We start from the raw sequence: 20,431 nt of genomic DNA, 5'->3' as shown, positions 1-20,431 counted from the left end.
AAAATAGAGTTAAATTGTTTAAATTCGTGCAAAAGTGCTTATTAGAACACATTTTTGGCTATAGGTTTAAAAACATTATTGAGATATCGTCCCCATTCTGTTAGTTTTTATTTAAACTTAAAAGGATGTTAAAAAATTAGGCATTATTTAATTTAAATCAAAAACGAAAGGTCTATTAACCGTCATTCTTCAATTCATTGACATAATTAAAATATTTAATTTTTCAAGAAACGAAACCTCGTACAGAATAGGTGAAAACTTCATCATTTTGTCTAGTAAAATCCTAACATACGATCTGATGCACAAAAAATCGTTTAGTTACATTATTTTTTGAAAGTAAATGGAAATAGTCGATTTTTGTCCTTGCTGAAAAGGAGAATAAAACAAAAATGGTACTCACCGGCCACCCCGAAGAGAAAAGGCGCGACTAGAACAAACGTTGTGGTCAGTAGAGGGATAATTCGCATCCTGTGCGCGGATGTTGATCTTGATATCGATGAGGATGAACTACTACAAGACGACGACGTTGACGAAGAAAGAGATGGTGATGAAAAATAGCTACTTCCGCGAAGTGGCCGTCGCTCCAAAGGGCTCGGCGACTCGTCAGTCCCATTTAAACACCTCCAGCGTCTGCGGCCTGCGAACACAACAAGAATAACAAAATTAAGGATTTTTCAGCAATTGTACAGAGTTTTTGTCGGCGCACTCAATAATCGGGCGCAAGGCCGAACGCCCAAGTATGCGGCCATTTTTCGAGCAAATCCGCCGCTTTTCCCCCCGTTTATCGGTCCCGAGTTTTTGTCCCGGCGGCCGCGGCTGCAGATTGGATTCGCGAAGCCTTTCCTTCAAGGCTGTCTTCGCCACTTTTTGCCTCGAATTCATCAATATGTACGAGAGGCATCGCTCAGCAGCACTCGGTCCGTCCGCCCGATCGTCCGCGGCGCGCGGCTGCTGCTTTTTTCCGAAGGAATGCCACCGCGCGGGCCCTGCGAGCTGCAAGTGTGCGCTCCGCCAGGTGTTCCACCTTTTATTTAACTGGTTCACTTTCCGTTTTATTATGCACACATCGTCGGTACACGCTCCAAATGATAAATACGATGAGAGACACACGATTATTTTTAAATCTGGAATGTCAGTCTTTTTGTAGCTAAAAATTCGGAATTTTAAAAGCTGTTGCGTGATGTAAAATCAGGGAAAATAATTGTTTCTTCTATTGATTTAAATATTATTTAAAAATTGGCTACTTGCTAAAATGCCCTCAGAGTAAATTTCCGAGAAAATCGGCTCAAAAGTTTGCATGCTAATCAAGCGGCGAGAGTACTCTCTGCCTCCCGTCAATTAAAAATCAGGATTTATCCCGCTAATAGGAAAATTTAGCAAGAGGAATCGAAATTAAGCGAAAGTATTATTAAGAAGCTGTTTAGTTGTTGAGAAATCAGGCAAAATCTGTCTTTTAATTGTTTCTCGGTCCTGATTTACCAATTTCTAATTGAATTTGACTAAATTCCACAAATAATAAATTTAATTAAAGCAAAAAATTCAAAATATTGATCATTATTCCCTTTAAATATTGATGAAGAATCGATTTTTCAATTGATTTATTTTTGTCATGGCTTAATTACAGCAGGTGACCATTTCCTCGCGCCCTTTTTTTGAATTTCGGCCGATTACTGTCCAAAAACGAGAAAGCCACCCAGCAGACGCGTCCGGCCCCTTCTAAATTTCTTCTCTGCGGGCCGACGTGAATCGATCGCGGGCGCGTGGTCTGCCTAAATAAAATTATCTTCTCTCTCTACACACACAAACGGCAGAGAGAGAGAGAGAGAAGCGCATTTTCCAGCGGCAGTCATAACAACGCACACGGGGCCAATTATAAAATAGCGTGGCGGACGCTTAAACACATTTCGAGCGGGCGCGCGGGCCTTAAAACACACACACGTAAAAAGAAGTGGTGTGTAGAGGTTTGAATATTGTCTTTCGTCGCCGCGGTCTATTGTTTTAAGCGGGTAGTAGGCGCAGTAGCATAATAGCAGCTTGCCATCCACCGTTTACCCACCATCCTCTCCTAAAAAGGCGGCTCTCGCGGGGGGAAATGTACAAAGATGACTGACTGACTGACTGGCGGAGCGCATATTAAGTGTACTTGCGCTCGAGTGAAAATAATGGAGACGTATGTGCGCACTTGAAAAAGATTGCCTTTGTCTCAGCATCAGCACGCCTCTCTTTCGCGGCCAAGATTTTCCTCCGCCGACCCACCACAATTTTTAGACTTTTCATTTCACTTCTATAGTTTAAAACATATTTTTCTTGAAATTTAAATAATTGATTCGAGCAAAAAATAGTAACAACGGCTTTCGCAGCAAAAACCAACCGATAATTTTGCTTCCGCGTTTATTTTTTTAAATATAACAAAGAAAAGTTAAAATACAGAGTCCGGGAAAGCGGCTTGAGATCCGCGTGTGCTTTTTCGCTATCCGCACGTCAACGTTTGCATGTCAAAATTCAGGGAATTTTTATTATCGGAGGAAATCGCCTGGTGCCGCGTGTTATTTATTTTTTGCCGTGCCTGGCTGGCTTTTCGAGGAGCAGCGAGCGGATTGTGTATGTGTCCAGAGGATGGATTGAGGTCGGCTATGCATTGAAGCATTACTCAGTGAGTGAGTAGTAATCAAGGAAGAAACAGCACGGCGGCGGCAACGGCGGCAACGGCGGCCGGGCTCCGCGCGCTCACACTGAAAATACATAATAATCAGTCATGCGAAACCGGCAACCGAGAGAGAGAGAGAGAACATCCGACACGTCTGCTGCTCAGCTCAGCTCGCTGGGTAAACAATTTAACAGCGAGAAAAAAGCAGTTTTCATTTAGATTTCCATCTCGCGCGTCCGCGGTGCTGTATTAATTGCCGCGGATAGCGCGGCGCGGCGCGACTCAATCGAGCATGTGTGATATGAGAAGCAGATTACCGACTGCTTGACACAAAGTAGTAGAATTATCTATTTGTACTGTTATTATAATTCTAACGTGTGCCCTGTTCATGTATACACACTCGAGCCGAAGCCCTTTTTATGCGCCACCATGAACAAAAGGCGTCGTCGAAGCCAGTTAAAACGGCGCTGCTGAAATGAGCTTACTATTAGACCTGCTGCCAGTGTCACTCCCGCTGACGGCACGAGAGAACATCAGAGCTCACAATTTCGCCACCCCATGCAGTCGAGGGGGTCGGGGTTACTTGCCAAACTAGTGCGAAAATATTTGGATAACATTAAGAGCTCCTATTTATTAAATTTTAAAAATATCTGGTTGAAAGAGCCTTCAAAAATCGACAGATTTATTTTATTTCGATGATTATGACCTTAATGTTAGTCCATTTCATGGCTAGATTTCTTAACGTACTCTGATAAAAGGTTTTGGACTATTTTTAAAATGCAAACTGTATTGAAACAATTTTGGCTCGACCATTTGATTCTAATTATAAACCAATAAAAGTAAAAAAAGACTCTATCAAAGAATGAGCCCGATTTTAGTGAATATTCCTTTGACTAAAACGGTGAAATTAATTCTCTAAATTTATTCAATTTTGTGCCCTAAAAATCGGATGCATAAAACCGAAGTAAATTAATTAATTAAAAAAATACCGGTTGTAATTTAAGCCCAAAAATTCAATTCTTGAATGCATCGTGAACCGAAAGCCATATTCCGCGGCGATGCAAATAAAGCACAAATATCGCTGCTCCCGTCCGGCCTCTCTCTCTTTCTCTTTCTCTCTCATCTGTCAAAATCAGCTGATCGCGGTGGTCCAGCTTGGTTTACACTGCCGTCTGCTGCCGGCCGGCGGTTAATTGCTTTTGGGGGCCCGCTCACGAGGCTAAAAATACGTGCGCGGCGCGACGATCAGAGCGCGGCGGCTCTTTTTTTGCATACACACCTTTGCCGGTCGGGTGGCGACCGTATCAAGTAATAATAGGGGCGGAATGAGTGCGAACACGTGCATGCGCGGCTAAAAATATGAATGAGTGTGTGTGATTGAGGATAAGGCGGTCCGGCCTATACCGGCCGGTCAGCGGGCGCACACTCACCGTCAGGTAGACGTAGTAGAAGGTGACACATCATGTGCCAATAAACTATTAGCTTTTTATCTCTGGCAGTTGTCAGGGCGCAGATAAGGCGGCGGCGGCGGCGACGAGAGTGAGACAAAAACCGGAACTGCACCGGCACTCACTAACTATTTATCTCGCCGGCTAATGAGTGACGCAATCCCTCCCGCTTGCTTCTTGAAAAAATACGTCATCCCAGCGAGCATATATTATATTATCGCGCCAGTTGTGTGTTTCCCGTTTTATCGCGAGGTTTCCCACCTTTATTTAAATTTCGACGGGAATTTACACGCGTTTCGCGAATTTGGAACGAAGATTCGATGCGTCACTCTCCCACGGATCTGCACAAAATTGAATTCTTAAGGGTAGAAATTTAATTATTGGTTTAAATACACTGAAATAAAATCGTCAGAGCAACCAGATCATTTTTAGCTTCCAGAATTTTTTTTTTAAAATATAAATCCCAAAGAACAAATCAAAAGACCTTCGATAAATATTTAAAAACAAAAGCTCTAATTGAATTATAAAAAGTGCACCTATATTGATCGAAGTGCGGCTGAAATCGCCAATAAACAAGCCAAGAAAAGTGCACCTTGGGGGTTGATTTCATCCAGCAGCGTGGTGGAGATGTGATTTATTTTGCATGCGACGGCAGAAAAACGGGGTCAGCACTGCAAATAAAGCAGCTCAAGGTGCATGTGAATTTTGATGACATGCAATAATGTTGAGCATTACATGTATGTACCTGCGCCGCAGGTTATTTTTACTAGAGTGCAACTAACCAGCTAACCGCAGCAACCCTCGTGTGCATGCAACTCTCGAGCGACCGGCTTAACCGATTGAAAAGGGAGGAGAGGCGCAAGGTGAGCACCAATAAAATAATTATTTTCAATTTAGATGAAATCGAAGGTTGTATAAAATATAACAAAAAAATGTTTCTTTCAATAGTTTAAAGGGTTAAATTCAATTTCAATATGTTATTTGTTTTTATTTTAATGTGTTACTTATTTTGAGACAGCAGAACTCCAGTTTAGAAAAAAAACATGCTCACAAAATTTAATTCCTAGCAATTCTTGTAAATAGAAATGAGCTGTTAGTTAATAAATCGTTCAGTAAACAAAATGCAACCATTGATGAATAAGCCAAATGTCAAAACTTTGGCGCCTCTCTTCGTTGTGCATGCCAAGACACGGGGTTAACTTTGCCATTGAGGCGGGCGGCACTTTGTGTGTTATTGTGCACCGCGCTGCGGCTCGGTCAGAATCAAGAGTTGTTAAATAATGTACACGCCGCGCGCTCGCTTTACGATGCATTTCGAACGTGCGTGCTGGACGCCATTCACGCCGCGGGCACGAGAGCAGCGTACGTGATCGTGAAAAATCGCCACCGGGGTGCATTAACCCTTATTATTTATATAACATCGGTAATGCATATTCACGCGGTGATATAATCGAACAACACACACTGCACTCGGCGGGAATAAAAAATGACCGTTGATGTTGATTAATTTAATTACTGTTTGCCTTGGAAAGAGCAAAACACGGAAAAGCTGCGGCTGGGGTGGTCACCGCTTTTCGTAATTTATTGCTTCCCGTAGTTTTCCTTCTTGTGTTTTATATCAAACAGGGGAAATATAATTTTATTAAAAGAGAGAACGAAACTGCATCACGGATAAGGAAATGGACGTAAAATTATTGTACTAAGGGGTTTATAGCAGATTGATCTTTTTACGGTTTAAAGATTGAATATTAGGATATATTTTTACGATTTTGTAAATTCTAGTTAAATGCTCCTTATTTGGACCAAAAAGCGAATAAAAATCGTTAAAATACGGATGATAACTGGCAAGAAATATTTTTTTAACCACTGAATTTGCTTTCTAACCCTTCAATAAATTTTTTTACTCTTAAAGAGGAATGATAGTGTCAAAGCCTTGGGAAAATGCTTGTTGCCAATGCATGGAATCATCCCTTAGGATTCCGCTGAAGCCTAAATTGACCTAAGAAGCACTGTAATTTTTTAAATAATTTGCTTTTCAAATGGTAATGGCTGTCTCCTTACTTGAAATCCGATTTAATTTCAAAACCAAGAGTTTCCCCAATAAGTGGAAAACACCGTTGGACAGATCTCGGCGAGAGGAATCGGAATATTCCAAGAAAATGTGTTCAAGCACTGTCAATTTTGGAGAAAATTGGCAAAATTTGAATTTTTACTGTAGGAAGGTCCTTTTTTATTATTGCAAATTGTTGAACAAATTGTTTATGGCATCCAACAATTCGAATAATTTTCAATAGTTGCCCTGTATCATTCCACTTTCATGCAACAATTAGCTAGATTTTGCGCGGAGCCACGTGGGAAGTGTGCAATTTTTCGAGTTGTGTGAGAATGAAGGCATCAGCATGACCATCGGACTGCAGCTGAATTCGAAGTCAGTTAGTCAGTGAGTGAGTGAGTGAGTGAGTGAGTCGGGGCGGGCAAGCGGGCGGGCGGGCGAGTGCTGCTGCTGGCTGGGTTCGGCCGCCACCGTACAAATTAAATTTGCACAAAAAAGACGAGACAGCGCACACTATACACTTGCCCGCGCGCCGCGACTTGTACATAAAATCCAGGCCAATTAATGCTGCCGGTGTACAGTTGCTTGTGCCTTATTCCCTGCCGCAGCAACCATTGTTCTCAATTAAAATCGCGCGCGCAGGGAAAATTTCTCTCTGTTTATCCCACAATAATAATAAGCAGCAGCAGCAATGTACGTGCTGAGTACCGACTGCCTCAATAACGACTGTGGATTTTGAAAATGAGCAGCTCGCACCGCTTCGGAGATCGGATAGGGAAATAAAGGATTCATTCCATGATTAATAATAGAGAGAGGGTCGATATATTTTAACCCTTAGAAGAAAAAAAGCAAAGAATTTAGTTGTTACGAACTGACAGTAAAATAATGGAAAAATTTATTCGATTTAGAAGTTTATTTTCTTGCTAAACATTAAAAAATAATTTAAATAAAATTTGGGTTAACGGTGTTTACCAATTTCTTGCGGAAGAATTGCAAGAAATGAATTTATTCCATTTTTCTTCTGTGAAATTCTAAAATATCGGTCAGAGTGCTCAAAATTTCCTCCACTGTGCAAATATTTTCTTTTAAATTGCCATTTTGCTGCCTCAATTTCTCCAAAAATTTATCTCTGACAATTTTTCAAGTCGAGGATATAGAAATTAGTAAATTATTGAAAAAAGGTGAAAACATTATGCAAGAAAAAACGCATTTATCACTGCACTGCATTATTTTTAAAAAATGCGTGTTTTTTGCAAGCCTGGGGGAAGGAATTTTCCAACAAACTTCAATTTTTCAATTACTGCAATTGTAAACATGAAATTTTTTTAATAAAATCAACAGAATCTGCGGTGATGTTTTGTCTTACATTTTTAAATTTGAAAATTTTTCAGCCTTGATGCTATATTTTCAGCGATTAACATTTTTAAATTAAAATTACGCCTCGTTGGCGATTCACCGGATCGAGAGCCTATTAAACGCATCCTCGCGGCGGCGGCGATCTGCATGCGTAATTACATTATTGAAACTAATTTCGAGTCGAGGGCACGTGCTGTGTGCTGTTGGTTGGCATCTGGAGAGAAAAGGTATGTACATTCCTCGCGAGCAAACGAGCGAGCGAGTGAGCGAGCGAGCGCCCATCCCATTGTGCGCGAATGATGAATAAGTGCATAGCGAGCTAGCCATGTTCTAGAGCGGGTGAGGTCACTCGCGCGGCGTATTTGCATGATGGCAGGCAGCGGGGCCGATTCGATAGAGATCTCCCCGGCATTGCAGGTCACATTACCCGGCGCTGCCGCTGCCGCCGCCGCCGCCGCCGCAGCCGCGAGGAGAGCACTGAACATGCACTGCATTCAAAAATATTTGACCTAAATAACCTCTGGGAATTTATGTTTGCGAGTGAGTTGCTTGTCTGTGTACGTACGTACGTACGTCGACGCAGAGAAAGAAAGACAACAACAAAGGAATGGAGCAGACGCACAATATGTGAGTGAGTGTGTGTGTGAGTGCACTTTTTTATCTCGTGCTCCAAGGAGCACGCCGGCCGCGAGATGTGTATAAGCTTCTTTTACTTGGCCGGGAGAAATTTCTGTGCGCGAGTGCGTCTCTTTCCTTTTAAGGGAGGGTGCACTTCAGGTCTTTCAACCCTAGCCGACTGATGCGTGCGGTGTCGACTGCTGATCCACTTTTCGGGTTATCAACGCCAAGAGTTGTTATTTTTTACCGAGTTAAAAAGAGAGAAATATTAAATAATAAAATTGATTTGAAATTTTTCCTGGCTCTTAAAATTTTTTTAAATGGCAAGCACGGTTAGTAATCCTCTAGAAATCGAGAATTTCCCACTGAGTCACTCAACACCGTCGGCTGGAATTTAAATCCGGTTAATTTCCTAGAAAATCAATTGAATCAGGGTAATATATTTAAAATATTCAAAACATAAAATTTGCTTCATGCACGTTTTGAGGTTCAACGACCTTCCCGTATTTTCTCTTAGTGCTTTCTAAGTGAAATAATAATTATTCAAGCAGTAGAATTTGCACTTCTTGCATTTTCTACAATTTTTTTACTTTCACAAAAATTAATTGAGCGCACCGCAAAGTTTTCCTAACTAATAACCATTGCGCGCTCTTCTTACAATTAATTAGCTGCTCAAATGATATTTTTACTTTCATCGGCGAAAAAGATATGTATTACATGTATGTGTGTGCAAGGCGTTTTAACCGCAGCAGCAAAGAAATTTTTACCAAGCACGGGAGCATGACAATTTATTTGAGTGAGTGTTATAATTAAAGAAAGTCGCGTGCGATGCCAATCTCTTTCTTTCTCTCGTTATCAGTCCATATCGCGCTCGTGTTGCTCGCTGATTTCTCGTGCGTGCTATCGAACGGCCGTATCGGCGCCCTACACCAAAAATTAATTGAGAGATTTGTACGCTGTTAATTAATTCCTTTTTTACAATAATCGCCCAATTAGGAGTGCGGCACGAAATTTGACGCTAATTATTACGAAATTAGCCCTTGCCGGAATATATATATACTTTTTTTCTTCGGATTTTCTCTGCTTTTTCAGAGTGCAGCGACTCGTTAGTTTTCCGAGCGCAGTTAGAAGGCGACCTTCTGCACAGCGAACCTTGAAAGAGTCCACGCGGCGGCGGCGGCGGCAGCGGCGTTGATCCGCCTGCTTTTTTAAGTGTGTGTAAATCCTGTGATCATTATTGCAAATCGAGCTAAAAACCAGGCTGCATCTGCCGCAAAAAGCCCAATTGTTCGGCATTTATTCAAATTGAAGGGCGTTTATCTCTATATATGAGTGAAACATTGTGTACATATGAGAATTAAGAGCACAACACGTCGCTCTCTCGGCGCGGTGTGTTGTCTGTTTTTTTTTTACACTTGTTCGTCCTCTTCCATAAAAGTCGTCGTCTTCTCAACTTGGGTTCCACTTTACGCCTCATGATTTCTGTTGTCTCTGCCTTTTATTCTCTGCTCTCTTCATCTGAAAACGCTGCGCGCCGCTGCTGTGTGCTCTTGTTCCTAGTTGCTACCTCGCAAACTATACACTCGTCCGCGTAAGCGAGGGGAACGCAACAAACCTGCACACTGCATGCACATTCAATGCTGCTTACTGTTATTTCAAAATATAGTTTGTTTGCGCCAGAGGAGAGATTTCACTTGAAAGTGTTTTATAAATTAAAAAAGGTTTATTTTTTTATTTTTAATCACGCACTATTTCAAAAAAAACAAACCTCGATCTGGGTTGACTAATCAGGTGAGCGTTGTTTGAAACAATTTTTTGTGCCATTCTCCGTAAAATCCGGTGTTTTACGAAGTTGTAACTGTCGAGATTGTCAATCTTTATTGCTCATGTCAACACAGCAAATATCATATTCTTTCTGTTATCAGGGCTGGCATTTTTCTATTCGTGACCGCGAGTTCCGGGAAAACGCGTCCGAGTGGGCACATAAAGCGCGACGTCGCCGTCCCGTTTCGCGAGTCGTGCTGGTCTATTAATTGATCCGCGCAGGCAGGCATTAATAATTAATAAGGCGTCTCAATCGGCCGGCATTGATTAGCTATGCAAGACTTCTCCTCAACGAGATTACGCCGAGAAGCGCAGCCAGCGTCCGAATCCAGAGCACACAGCAGCACAAGAGGAAGAAAGAATTGACGAGAGAGAAGAAGAGGAAGAAGTTCATTGGCCCCGTTCGGCTGAGCCGAAAATCGCTCGTTTCGCCGACCGATTGTTTTTCTCATTCAGCAGGCTGGACGACGACGACGACGACGGCGGCGGCCGGCGGTGGCGATATCCGCTTGGAAGTGACGTGTGTGTGTACCTGCCGCGAGTGTGAAGCAAGGTGGGTAGGTGCAGCGCACCGTTGACGAGATTATTAACTCTCTCTGATGTCACAGCACACACAGCACAGCCGCATTTCCGCACCACGCACTCTGCTCAATGAATATACTCGGCGTATCCGTGAATGGAGCTCGAAATGAGGAAAACGCAGCGCGCAGTATGCCGCGGCGGCCAAGGTTTCTCCGCACGCCGTTTCGTTGACCTTATATACCGACAAGCCAGCGCTAAAACAGCAGCCCCGCGACTGATTAAGTGGATTAATTTAGTGTGACGATCAGATTCTAGGCGAGTTTTTGACTTTCGTCATGTATAGACAGGAGCAAAAACATATTTTGCACAGCTATTTTATAATAAAACCCATTCCCGGTATAAATTTGTCTGAAAATTTGAGTTTTGATGTCATTTTGAAGTTTTAGGGGCAGCAATGCACCAAGAATTCTAAACAATCGCTTTCGGGGAGATTTTGAGTTTCGAAAATCAACAGTTCTCCAGTCTTATGCATGCTAAGAGGGATGCAGTTTGGACCAAAACGTTTATTTAAATGCCTTCTCCAACTTTTAAATTAAAAGCCCGTGTCGAAATATTAAATTGATTCTTAATAGACATTAATTCAACATTTAATTCGGGAATTAATCAAAGAAGCACCCCTTCGATTTTTCTCTTTTTATGATCTGTACGTGTTTTCAACCCCTAAAAAATAACATTTTCAGATCCTCCTCCGAGAATCCGATTTCTAAAACATTGAGGAAACACAACCCTGTCCACTTTTCGCTTTCGCGGCTAGATAAGGGCAGGAGAAATTTTCGGCCGGCGTTTTTAGGACCCAATCAGAAAGACATAAAACGTTTGGCAGTGCGCGGTGTGTGTGTGTGTGTGTGCAGGGCACAAGTCGAACGCGAGAGATAAAATCTGTCGCGGGGCCGCCCACGGGCGCCGCGCGCTCTGCAAATAAATTAAGCTAATCATAGCCTCGGGGGCAACAATTTGGCGTCAATTGGCGAGAATTTATTCGCCGGTCGGTGGGGCCGTGGGTGCAGAGGCAGCAGTGTCTTTGGCGACGCGGCGGGGCGCTCGCTCCAGCGCGTGTTTGCACCACATGGTGCGCGCCCGGTGATGGATACGAAGAGGGCCATCCACTATTTCTTAAAACAGCACCGCGCGCGCGGCCGACCGACCGACCGACCGGCCGGCGCAAAGCAAAAAGGCGGCATTTGCAGACGAAGTCTCAGACCAAGCGCCCGTTGGCTGCTGTCCAACCCGCCCGAGCTGCAAATCAGCGGTCCAGGCATGCAATTCATTTCGTCGCGCGGCGGCGGCCGCCGCCGCCGCAGCCGCACACCACCTTCGGCCTTGCCCGAAAAGTTTTAAGTCTTCCTAAAACTATTAACAGAGGCTGAAATCGATTGCCCAGCGCACGACACGCACCACGCACGTCTTTCCTCACTCACTGACGATGGTAATTAAGCACAAAACTCTGTCCGCCGCACTAAATATCAAATTTCTGATTAAAAGAGGGAGGGAATAAAATCTCAATTTTATGACACTGAGAGTAATCTACTTTTTTAATCTTAAGAGCAATTTAAAGAAAGAGAATAATCACAAAAGTCTAATCAGCTGTTTTGCTGTTTTATTGTATCTGCAGGTAAAAAGCAGCTAACAGCTGTGCTTTATTAATTTTAATTGCTCTTTATAAATATGCTGTTCGTTAGGTTTTGGAAAGATATCGCTCTCACTTCATCTAGAGTTTTCCTTATTAACATCTAAAAAATTAATAACCTGAGTTACATAAATTCCTTTGCGAATAAAATTTGGAATTTATCTTTTCAGTAGTTTATTTATTGCCTCAATGACCGTGGAATAATTATCGATTGAAACGCTCCAAATTAAAAAAGAGAACAATAAACTGACAAATTCCGGGAATTAATTAAAACTCCCCCAAAATCTTGCTTGTAACATCACAAGGATTTTAATTTAAAATTGTATTCCCTCCCCTAACTCGGCTGTAAAAGCAGTTCAATGTCAACAGGCCTGCCCCTAAACTAAATTCACCGGAGAGATTTAATTAATATATATACGTTTGTGCACTTTTCATTAAATTTTCCGCGCCAAGGACCCATCCACTCTACACACGCAAGCCTTTGCACACAAAGAAGCGACTCGGCGGACGCCATGGAAAATCTGAACTCGGATTCCTGCTCTCTTGCGATCGAAATGCTGCTCTCGCACTAACTATTTGTTTCTTCGGGGCGCCGGTTGTGCGGCAGGGGCAGCGGCCGTCCGTTCGTCCGTCCGTCGCGTCGGGCCCGGATGCTTCGGATTGCCGGCCAATGATGCACCCGGGCCCCGATCGACTCAAGACAAAGTTAAGAGCGCGCCGCGCCGCACCAAGAGAAGAGAAATCGAAATCGACGTCTGCCGAGCAGCGAAAGTGAGAGAATGGCCTGATCGATTGGGGGGTGCGGGCAAACAGAAATTTTTCCTTTGCCGCCGCTGACTGACAAGCTTTTTCAATTTGGTTTTGAGACGTGCCAAAAATGTCTTCAGTCCATGGTGACAAGAGGGTTTTTATTCTAAATTTGCAAAAAAAATTAATGACTCATTTCTTAGGTGGAATCTGTCCTAAATTAAGAGTTTTCCTGAGTTAAAGGAGACAGATTCCGATTCTTAAGGTCAGGTCAGTTCTGCGCTCGACTCTTGGAATTAGTTCCGGCGTTTTTACGAGTTTAAATTACGATATTTTAACAATTTTTGGCATTATCAGGATTTGTGGTGTTAATTTTACTTTCTGGAAAACACGAAAATCAATGGCATAGCAAACATATAATTTCCTCCAATTTGGAGCGGACGCAAAGCAGGAAAGGGAAGCGGACCTGTTAGGACGCGCGCTTCCCAACTTTTTGCTTTATAAAAAACCTTTTCAGAGCATACAAAATGGGAAAATGCCCAATTATGCAGCGTACGTACGTGTTTAGCGCAAACACTGGGAGCGGTGAGTGTGTGTAAAAGTATCCATATCTAATTGAATATGGATTGGCCGCGGGCCTCGCGAGCAGGATAAAATATACCGAATATTCAGCCACCGCATAGAGCTATATATTCGAATACACACTCACACACACACACACACATTATATGGCCCCGTACTTACACAGGGGTGTGTCTGCCAACACGCGAAGAGTGTATGCTATTGATTTTCTTTAAAAAATATCATGCATACGTTGGTCGGACGACTTCTTTGGGCCGCTGCCGGGAGAGAAAGAGCATGCCGCGTGCAAATCATTAATGGCCACAATGATAGAACGAACGCGCGGCACACACGCTTTTACGCGGATTCATGTGCATATTTAAAAATCGAGAAAATTCCTTTCGAGTTTAGAGAGGAATAATTATTTGTGGCATGTGTTTGGCACTTCTTGTGTGTGGCCCGATGCGTGCTGGGCGCTGCAGCCGAGTGCATACGCCTGCATAAATCGCGCGATAAAGCTCGAGTGTGTGTGTCGGTGCGCTCGCAGATTGCGTTTGTATCTACACGCCTGTCGGTGTCGGGTCGGACAAACCGCAGAGTGCAAAAACGGTGTGAGAAGCGAGATAGCGAGACAGGCAAAAAGCGGCGAGGAATTCGAGTTGGAGAAAGAATCGGAATTTTCGTTACTCACCGGAGAATCTGGCTAGGAACCTGTAGAACTGAGAAAACACCACAGACACACCACACTGAAGCACGCACTTGGGTAACGTCAAAGTGAGCGCCGCGAGCAGCACGCAGCACCAGCGGCGGCAGGGCCGGGGCCAGCCCGGCTGCCGGGGCGCCGGCTCGCGGGGCTCCGGGGCCCCTCGGCACCACCACCGGTCGGCATGCATCGGGGACGTCGGCGGCTGCATCACATAATACTCTGTGGCGGCGGCCGCATCTGGCGGTGCGTGTGCCAGTGTCTTTCTTCTGTGTCTGCTCCTCGGCTGTCTGCTGTCTCTCTTCTCTTTCTCGTTCTCTTCTCTCTCTCTCTGTGTCAGCTCTTTAGGGGCGGTCTCGGCCTCTGGGCGCGCTCTCGGCTCGGGGTGTGTGCGCTCAGCTCGACACTCGCCACAATACTGAACCAGGTTCGCTCGGCTGCCTGCTCAGCCGCTCGCTCGCTCGCTCAGCCAGCCGGCCGGCTCCTCTCGCAGCGCCGCCAGCGGGCGCCGCAGTCGCCGCCGCCGCCGCGCCGCAGCCGCGTCGCTCCACGCCTCCGCCAGCTGGAACTATTGGAGCGAGCGTTGCCGAGCCGCCAGCACGCTGCCCCGATGTGCCGCTCCGCCGGCCTTGCTTCTTGCCATGCCAGTTGCTGCCGCCGCACATACATTCAGCCGCCCCGTTAATTGTCTGCACCGTCACCGGCCCCGTGTCGCTAATTGCACGCCGGCTACTTGACGCCCGGCCGGCCTGCCCCCGGTCCCGAATGCCTCGCCAAACTCGCTTCAAAATCAGTACAATTTTTACAAATAATAAAACATTTATATTACAATGAAAATTATTTTAAACTGGAGGGAAATTTGGAAGATTGTTAGCGAATATTGCTGATCCATAACTGTAATGTCCTTTTTTAGTTTCTCGAACCCTAGGCAAAAAATTACCAAACGTCAACAAATATTTAATTAAAGTGGAATGATACTGGGCAACAATTAAAAATTATTTGAATTGTTGGATGCCGTAAACAATTTGTTCAACAATTTGCAATAATAAAAAAGAACCTTCCTACAATAAAAATTCAAATTTTGCCAATTTTCTCCAAAATTTGCTGTGCTTGAACATATTTTCTTGGCATATTCCGATTCCTCTCGTCGAGATCTGTCCAACGGTGTATGCCACTTATTGGGGAAACTCTTTGTTTTGAAATTAAATTGGATTTCAACTAAGGAGACAGCCATTACCATTTGAAAAGCACGCTAACTTTCCAGCAAATTTTCTCAAAAAAATTACAGTTCTTCTTAAATCAAATTAGGCTTTAACTGAATCCTAAGGAATGAGTTTATGCATTTTCCAGGCTTTTGCAGTATCATTCCTCTTTAATTTAACTTTTCATAATTTTTTCCAAAGAAAAAAGTTGACAGTTAGATCAAAATAAGGATTTCAAAGCAAATTCAGGAATTTTGTCCGTATTTTTACGATTTTATTGGTGTGGATTGACAGTTATTACCCTCCTTGGAGCTAAAAAAAAAATAACAATCAATGGAACAACAAAAAATACATATTTTCTCGCAGTTAAAATATCATTTTAAATTTTCCTCGGTATCTTTAAACTCAATACCCACACACTTATGGTCTGGTTAGCTTCTATTGATCAAGGGGAGGCTCTATTTGTCAAAATGTTTTACTACCTGCGAGTGATCTATATGTTTACAAATTGTTGTGAAGTGTGTAACTCCGTTTTTACCAAATTATTGACAAAACTACAATACTTATTACTTATAATACCTGTCATTTTGTTGTTTTTGTGTTAGCAGACATCTGGATTACAGAGACAACGAGAAGCAACACGTTCCAAACATTGTGGATGGATCAACTGACAATGCTCTATGTTTTGTAACACGGGATTTTGCTGCTCAAGTAGAAAATATAACATACCCCCTCTCTCTAAGGCTTTGACGGCGTAGTTTAAAAAGTAAAATAAATGGAAAAGGAGTGTATTTTTAACGTTGAATTTCACGCCAAAACTCCAAAACTAACATGTCACGTTAACACGTCAATGAATAATCTAAAAAAAAACTTGCAGCCTAAAACACTAACTAAAAAAAGGAAAGCTTAGCCGTTTATTGACTATCATTTCGGTTTAAAGCTTTTAATTAAATTATCTTTAATTATAACTATCAATTAAAAAATATCTGAAAATTTTCCAATTTAATTTTGAAATATAAACATGCTAAAACAATTATTTCAAATCACATAATTGTGAATATATCTATGGTAAAATTAATTATAGTAAATAAACAAAATGTTTGTACAAATTTGATTAAAAAAAGAAACTATATCTAGTTAAGAAAAGTGATTGTCAGAAATAGTCTCATTCGTCCTTCCTGAGATGTATGTATTGAGCTATATCAAACATGCAGCCGGCATAAATCACGTCAATCGGGAGCTGCATTTTGAAAGCCGTGTCAAAAAGCGGGGCTTCATCATTTTTTATCTCGTCCTGAACACGCTACATATATTTCATCAGGCAAAAGGTGGATCCATGCCTTTTACCATCCCTTATATATTTTAATTTTTATTGTTTTACCAAAAGTAAATAGCTTCTCTCTTATTATTTGCTATTTATGGGCACGCCAGCAGGCTCCAAATCTCACTTTCAAATGAGATCTTTTATCAGCCCCACCTGGAAATAGCACAACGTTACCAATGCATTTGATTACATTGAATAACAGTTCAGGCAGTTCAGGAAAATTGACTGAGTGTAAGTAGAAGTGATTTTGGCCCTGAACCGAAACAATATAAGATACACTAACTAACTGCACGAAAACATCACATAAAATAAATAAAGAACTTGTTTATCTCCTGGCAATTTTGAATATGTTTGAACGGCTAACCTTTATATAGGAGAGTCATTTTAGAAACGTTTAATTAAATTAATTTTAATTTATGCTCATTATATGACTCATCAAGCTCTTATCCCATTTGGGAATATTATGCTCACAACTTCCAGGAATGCTTCTTATTACTAAACTTATTACCTGCTCAAGGAAAGCCAGACGTGACAAAAAGTAAGTTGAAATAAATTATCATAAAGGAATTTTTCATTACTCATTGACGAGTCGTTTATATTTGCTTTCCCTACATAATGTTGATGACATATTTTTCAATCCGGCTTTAATTATCTAAAATGATGTCATCCGACAAGACACGAAAATTATTTACAATTTAAAATTCTCCACGCATAGACCGCTTATTTGATATTTATCAATCAATCGATTTGAATAAGCGGGACAAGATTGCTGTCAACTGGCAGGAGGAGAACAATAAAACGTGTGTACCTGCAAACTTTGCTCGTGAGCGTGTTGTATACATATATATGTGCAAAAGCAATCGTGATGACTCGGTTGTCATAATAGGCCAACTTATCTCGAGAATGAAGGAAAAACAAGGTCGTTTGCCGCCTGGCCGCACGTCTTCGTGCGTATTGCATATGTAATAGGAGGAAAATCACTGCTACTTCGATTTCTTATTGTTTTTGACTTGCCTTCTATATACGTATATATGCAAGCCATCAATTTTCCAATCAATCCGCGCGCAGCGTGTGTTGTGCATGAAAGCGGCCTTGTTGTTATTCGCCCTGTCCGTGACGCTCGCCCATAAAGTGTAATGCACACACAGCCATAGCCATAGCAGTCGGCACCAGACGCGCAATTTGCAACTTTTATTGTTTCCGCATAAAGGCCCGAATATATCGTGTGCTCGGCCGGTGGAAAAGTTTTCGACCGCACTCTGCTCAGAAAGTGCGGAAAAACACAGATTGCTGGAAGGGAAAATGCTTCGGTTTTTTTCTAAACGGAAGAAATCTTCTCTTATTAAACCACTGCTCGAAAAAGGATGGAATTTCGTACTTGATAACTCTTTATGTGCCTTGTTTTATTTATTTATTAATAATTCTTAATTGAGAAGGTTAAATTTTCTCAAGGAACAAAATTAAAGAGCTATGAACAACTTCTCTATTAGAATAGAGTATCTAGATAGAATTTTTTAGGTTTCATATTCGTAGAAACTATTAATTTTCAAATGAGTTGAAGGTAAAAAATATAAAACGAAGCGCCTGAAAAAGTTTTAGTGCCATAATTACAATATAAAAACCTAGGTCGTTGACCGCAGAAACCTAAACACTGTACTGGCAGCAGCGTGTCTTGAAAATTCGTCCCTCAGCAGTGCGGAATTTTATAATTTAAAGTCTAAAGATTTATTAAAATTGTTGCAAAAAATTAACGAATGGCTCAACTCTGCGCAGATTTTAATTCAGCTTGGTCAGCTAATTAATTAATTTTAAATTTCATGCGCCTGTATTTTATTTAATTAGAAATAATATAAATGATTTCCAAACATTAACCAATCGAGCAGTTGAAATACTATTTAGTCAAAGACTTTCCTTTTCCTCGATCGCATATCTAAAGAAAAGGTTGCACTCTTCCCAAACGGGACTGGTCGGTTGGGCTTGGTCATCGTCGGGCCGCGCGAGCCGAATAATTGCGCGAAAGAAAGGGTTGAGTTGTTGGTCGGCTCTGTCTTGTGTCTTGAGAAGAAGTGAGTGAAACTTCACGCTGTCTCAGAGGCAAAAGAGGGCGCTCTCTCTCTTTCTCGTCGGCTATTTGCGAGTTGGGCATTCTCAACAGTCTGCATGCTCTCTACTATTCCTGGATCTTGACAAAAACTCAATAATTAAAATAACCAACCCCTTGATGTTGAGCCGCACTCACACGGTCAAACCGAGCGCAACACGCACACGGACACTTGACTTTTCGCTCTCTCAAGACGCGGCTTTATTGCTTTTTCGCTTTACGGCCGAGCCGAACGGAACGAACGTGCGCCCGTCTGGAGCGAGAGCGAGGAAAGGTTGTGGTCTTGGGCGAAATGATAATATATAAACATCGTGCCCACGGGGATTCCCAAACTTTTTAAATGACCGATGCCGTGTCCTCTCTGGATAGGACACTCCAATTATTATTGTGAGTGCTCTTAACCGAAATTACGCAATATGCCACTGTTTTTAACCATTTTTTTTGTTGGTTTAACCCAAAAGTTTTAAAAATATTAGTGAAACTGTTTCCTGTTCTTGCAAACTTTATTTCGACGGTTTTGTCTTGAAGATAAGTGTGCTGAGGCAATGAGTGTTATTTGCTCAGCAGCTCTCGGAGCTGTCATACGCACATTGCCTCAAATATTGCAATAATTATACTATAGCGTGATAAATACCTAAATTAGGAATATAATTCAATTTTCCTTTTTTTTTTGCAAAAATGGACCCAACATACTTAAATTTGAGAAGATTTTAATTTGGCAATTCTAAAATGTAACAAAATTTTTGCTGTTGTGAATTTCAGACAGGATTGCATTTGCTTACCTCCCGGTTATTTTCACCACTGGTTTTTACCACTCAATTTGTACCAAATTCTTGCGCAAGAATTGCAAGAAATGAATTTATTCTATTTTTCTTTTGTGAAAATCTAAAATTTGGGTCGGAGTGCTCAAAATTTCCTCCACTGTGCAGATATTTTCTTTTAAATTGCCATTTTTCTGCCTCAATTTCTCCTAAAATTTATCTCTGACAATTTTTCAAGTCGAGGTTATAGGCTAATAATAAGTAAATTATTGAAAAATAAGGAGAAAACATTGCCTGCAAGAAAGTGGTAAAAATTGACAAAAAACGCGCATTTTACCAATGCACTGCGGATTTTTTTTAAATTCGGGTTTTTTGCAACCCTGATTTCAGATAGGGTTTCTGTAAAAAATGCTAGTTATTGAACTGCAATGCATTACTCTCCCTAAATTTAAAATTTAATTGATTTTAACCATCACGGATTTTAGATAAAAATTTTGAAATTATTAAAGAGTGCATCATCATTTTATGCAGCTCTTTGTATTGAATACCATACATTTCTCTATTTAGGATTAGGAAATCTGAAATTTAAAAAAATAGCACTGACAAATAATGCAGTAGAAGATATTGAAAAAAGTTTGACCATAAATCCAAAAGCATGAGAATGGTTGGGTTTTTTTATTTTTAAAATTTCCTTGCCGATTTTTTTATTAATCGATCGAGTCTGAGTTTTAAATTAAAATTTACAGATTTGCTTTATTTCAAAAGTAAAAGTTAACTCGTGCTAAACTGTCGCCAGCATTTAAAATTTTCCCTTCTCGTGACGATAGGTAGAAGCGAGATTAAACAAGCCAGCAGTTAGCGCATTCTTCTCGCATTA

At 41.7% G+C, this 20,431-nt stretch overlaps 1 protein-coding gene across 1 annotated transcript in view; it reads right to left on the bottom strand.

Annotated features, from left to right (window-relative positions):
• The window catches only part of LOC135938801 (pro-neuregulin-1, membrane-bound isoform-like), a 46,959-nt gene extending 32,514 nt beyond the window's left edge, over window positions 1–14,445 (bottom strand). The window contains exons 1-2 of the mRNA XM_065482733.1: window positions 14,155–14,445; window positions 401–637 (exon numbers count right to left, since the gene is read on the bottom strand). Coding sequence (XP_065338805.1) covers window positions 401–637; window positions 14,155–14,377 — 460 coding nt within the window. The 5' untranslated portion in view covers window positions 14,378–14,445. The remainder of the gene's footprint in view (window positions 1–400; window positions 638–14,154) is intronic.
• Between the last annotated feature and the right edge of the window lie 5,986 nt (window positions 14,446–20,431).

Source organism: Cloeon dipterum, chromosome 3, assembly GCF_949628265.1.
Source record: "Cloeon dipterum chromosome 3, ieCloDipt1.1, whole genome shotgun sequence".
In the NCBI taxonomy this organism is placed as follows: domain Eukaryota; kingdom Metazoa; phylum Arthropoda; class Insecta; order Ephemeroptera; family Baetidae; genus Cloeon; species Cloeon dipterum.
This window is presented reverse-complemented; position numbering and strand designations above follow the sequence as displayed.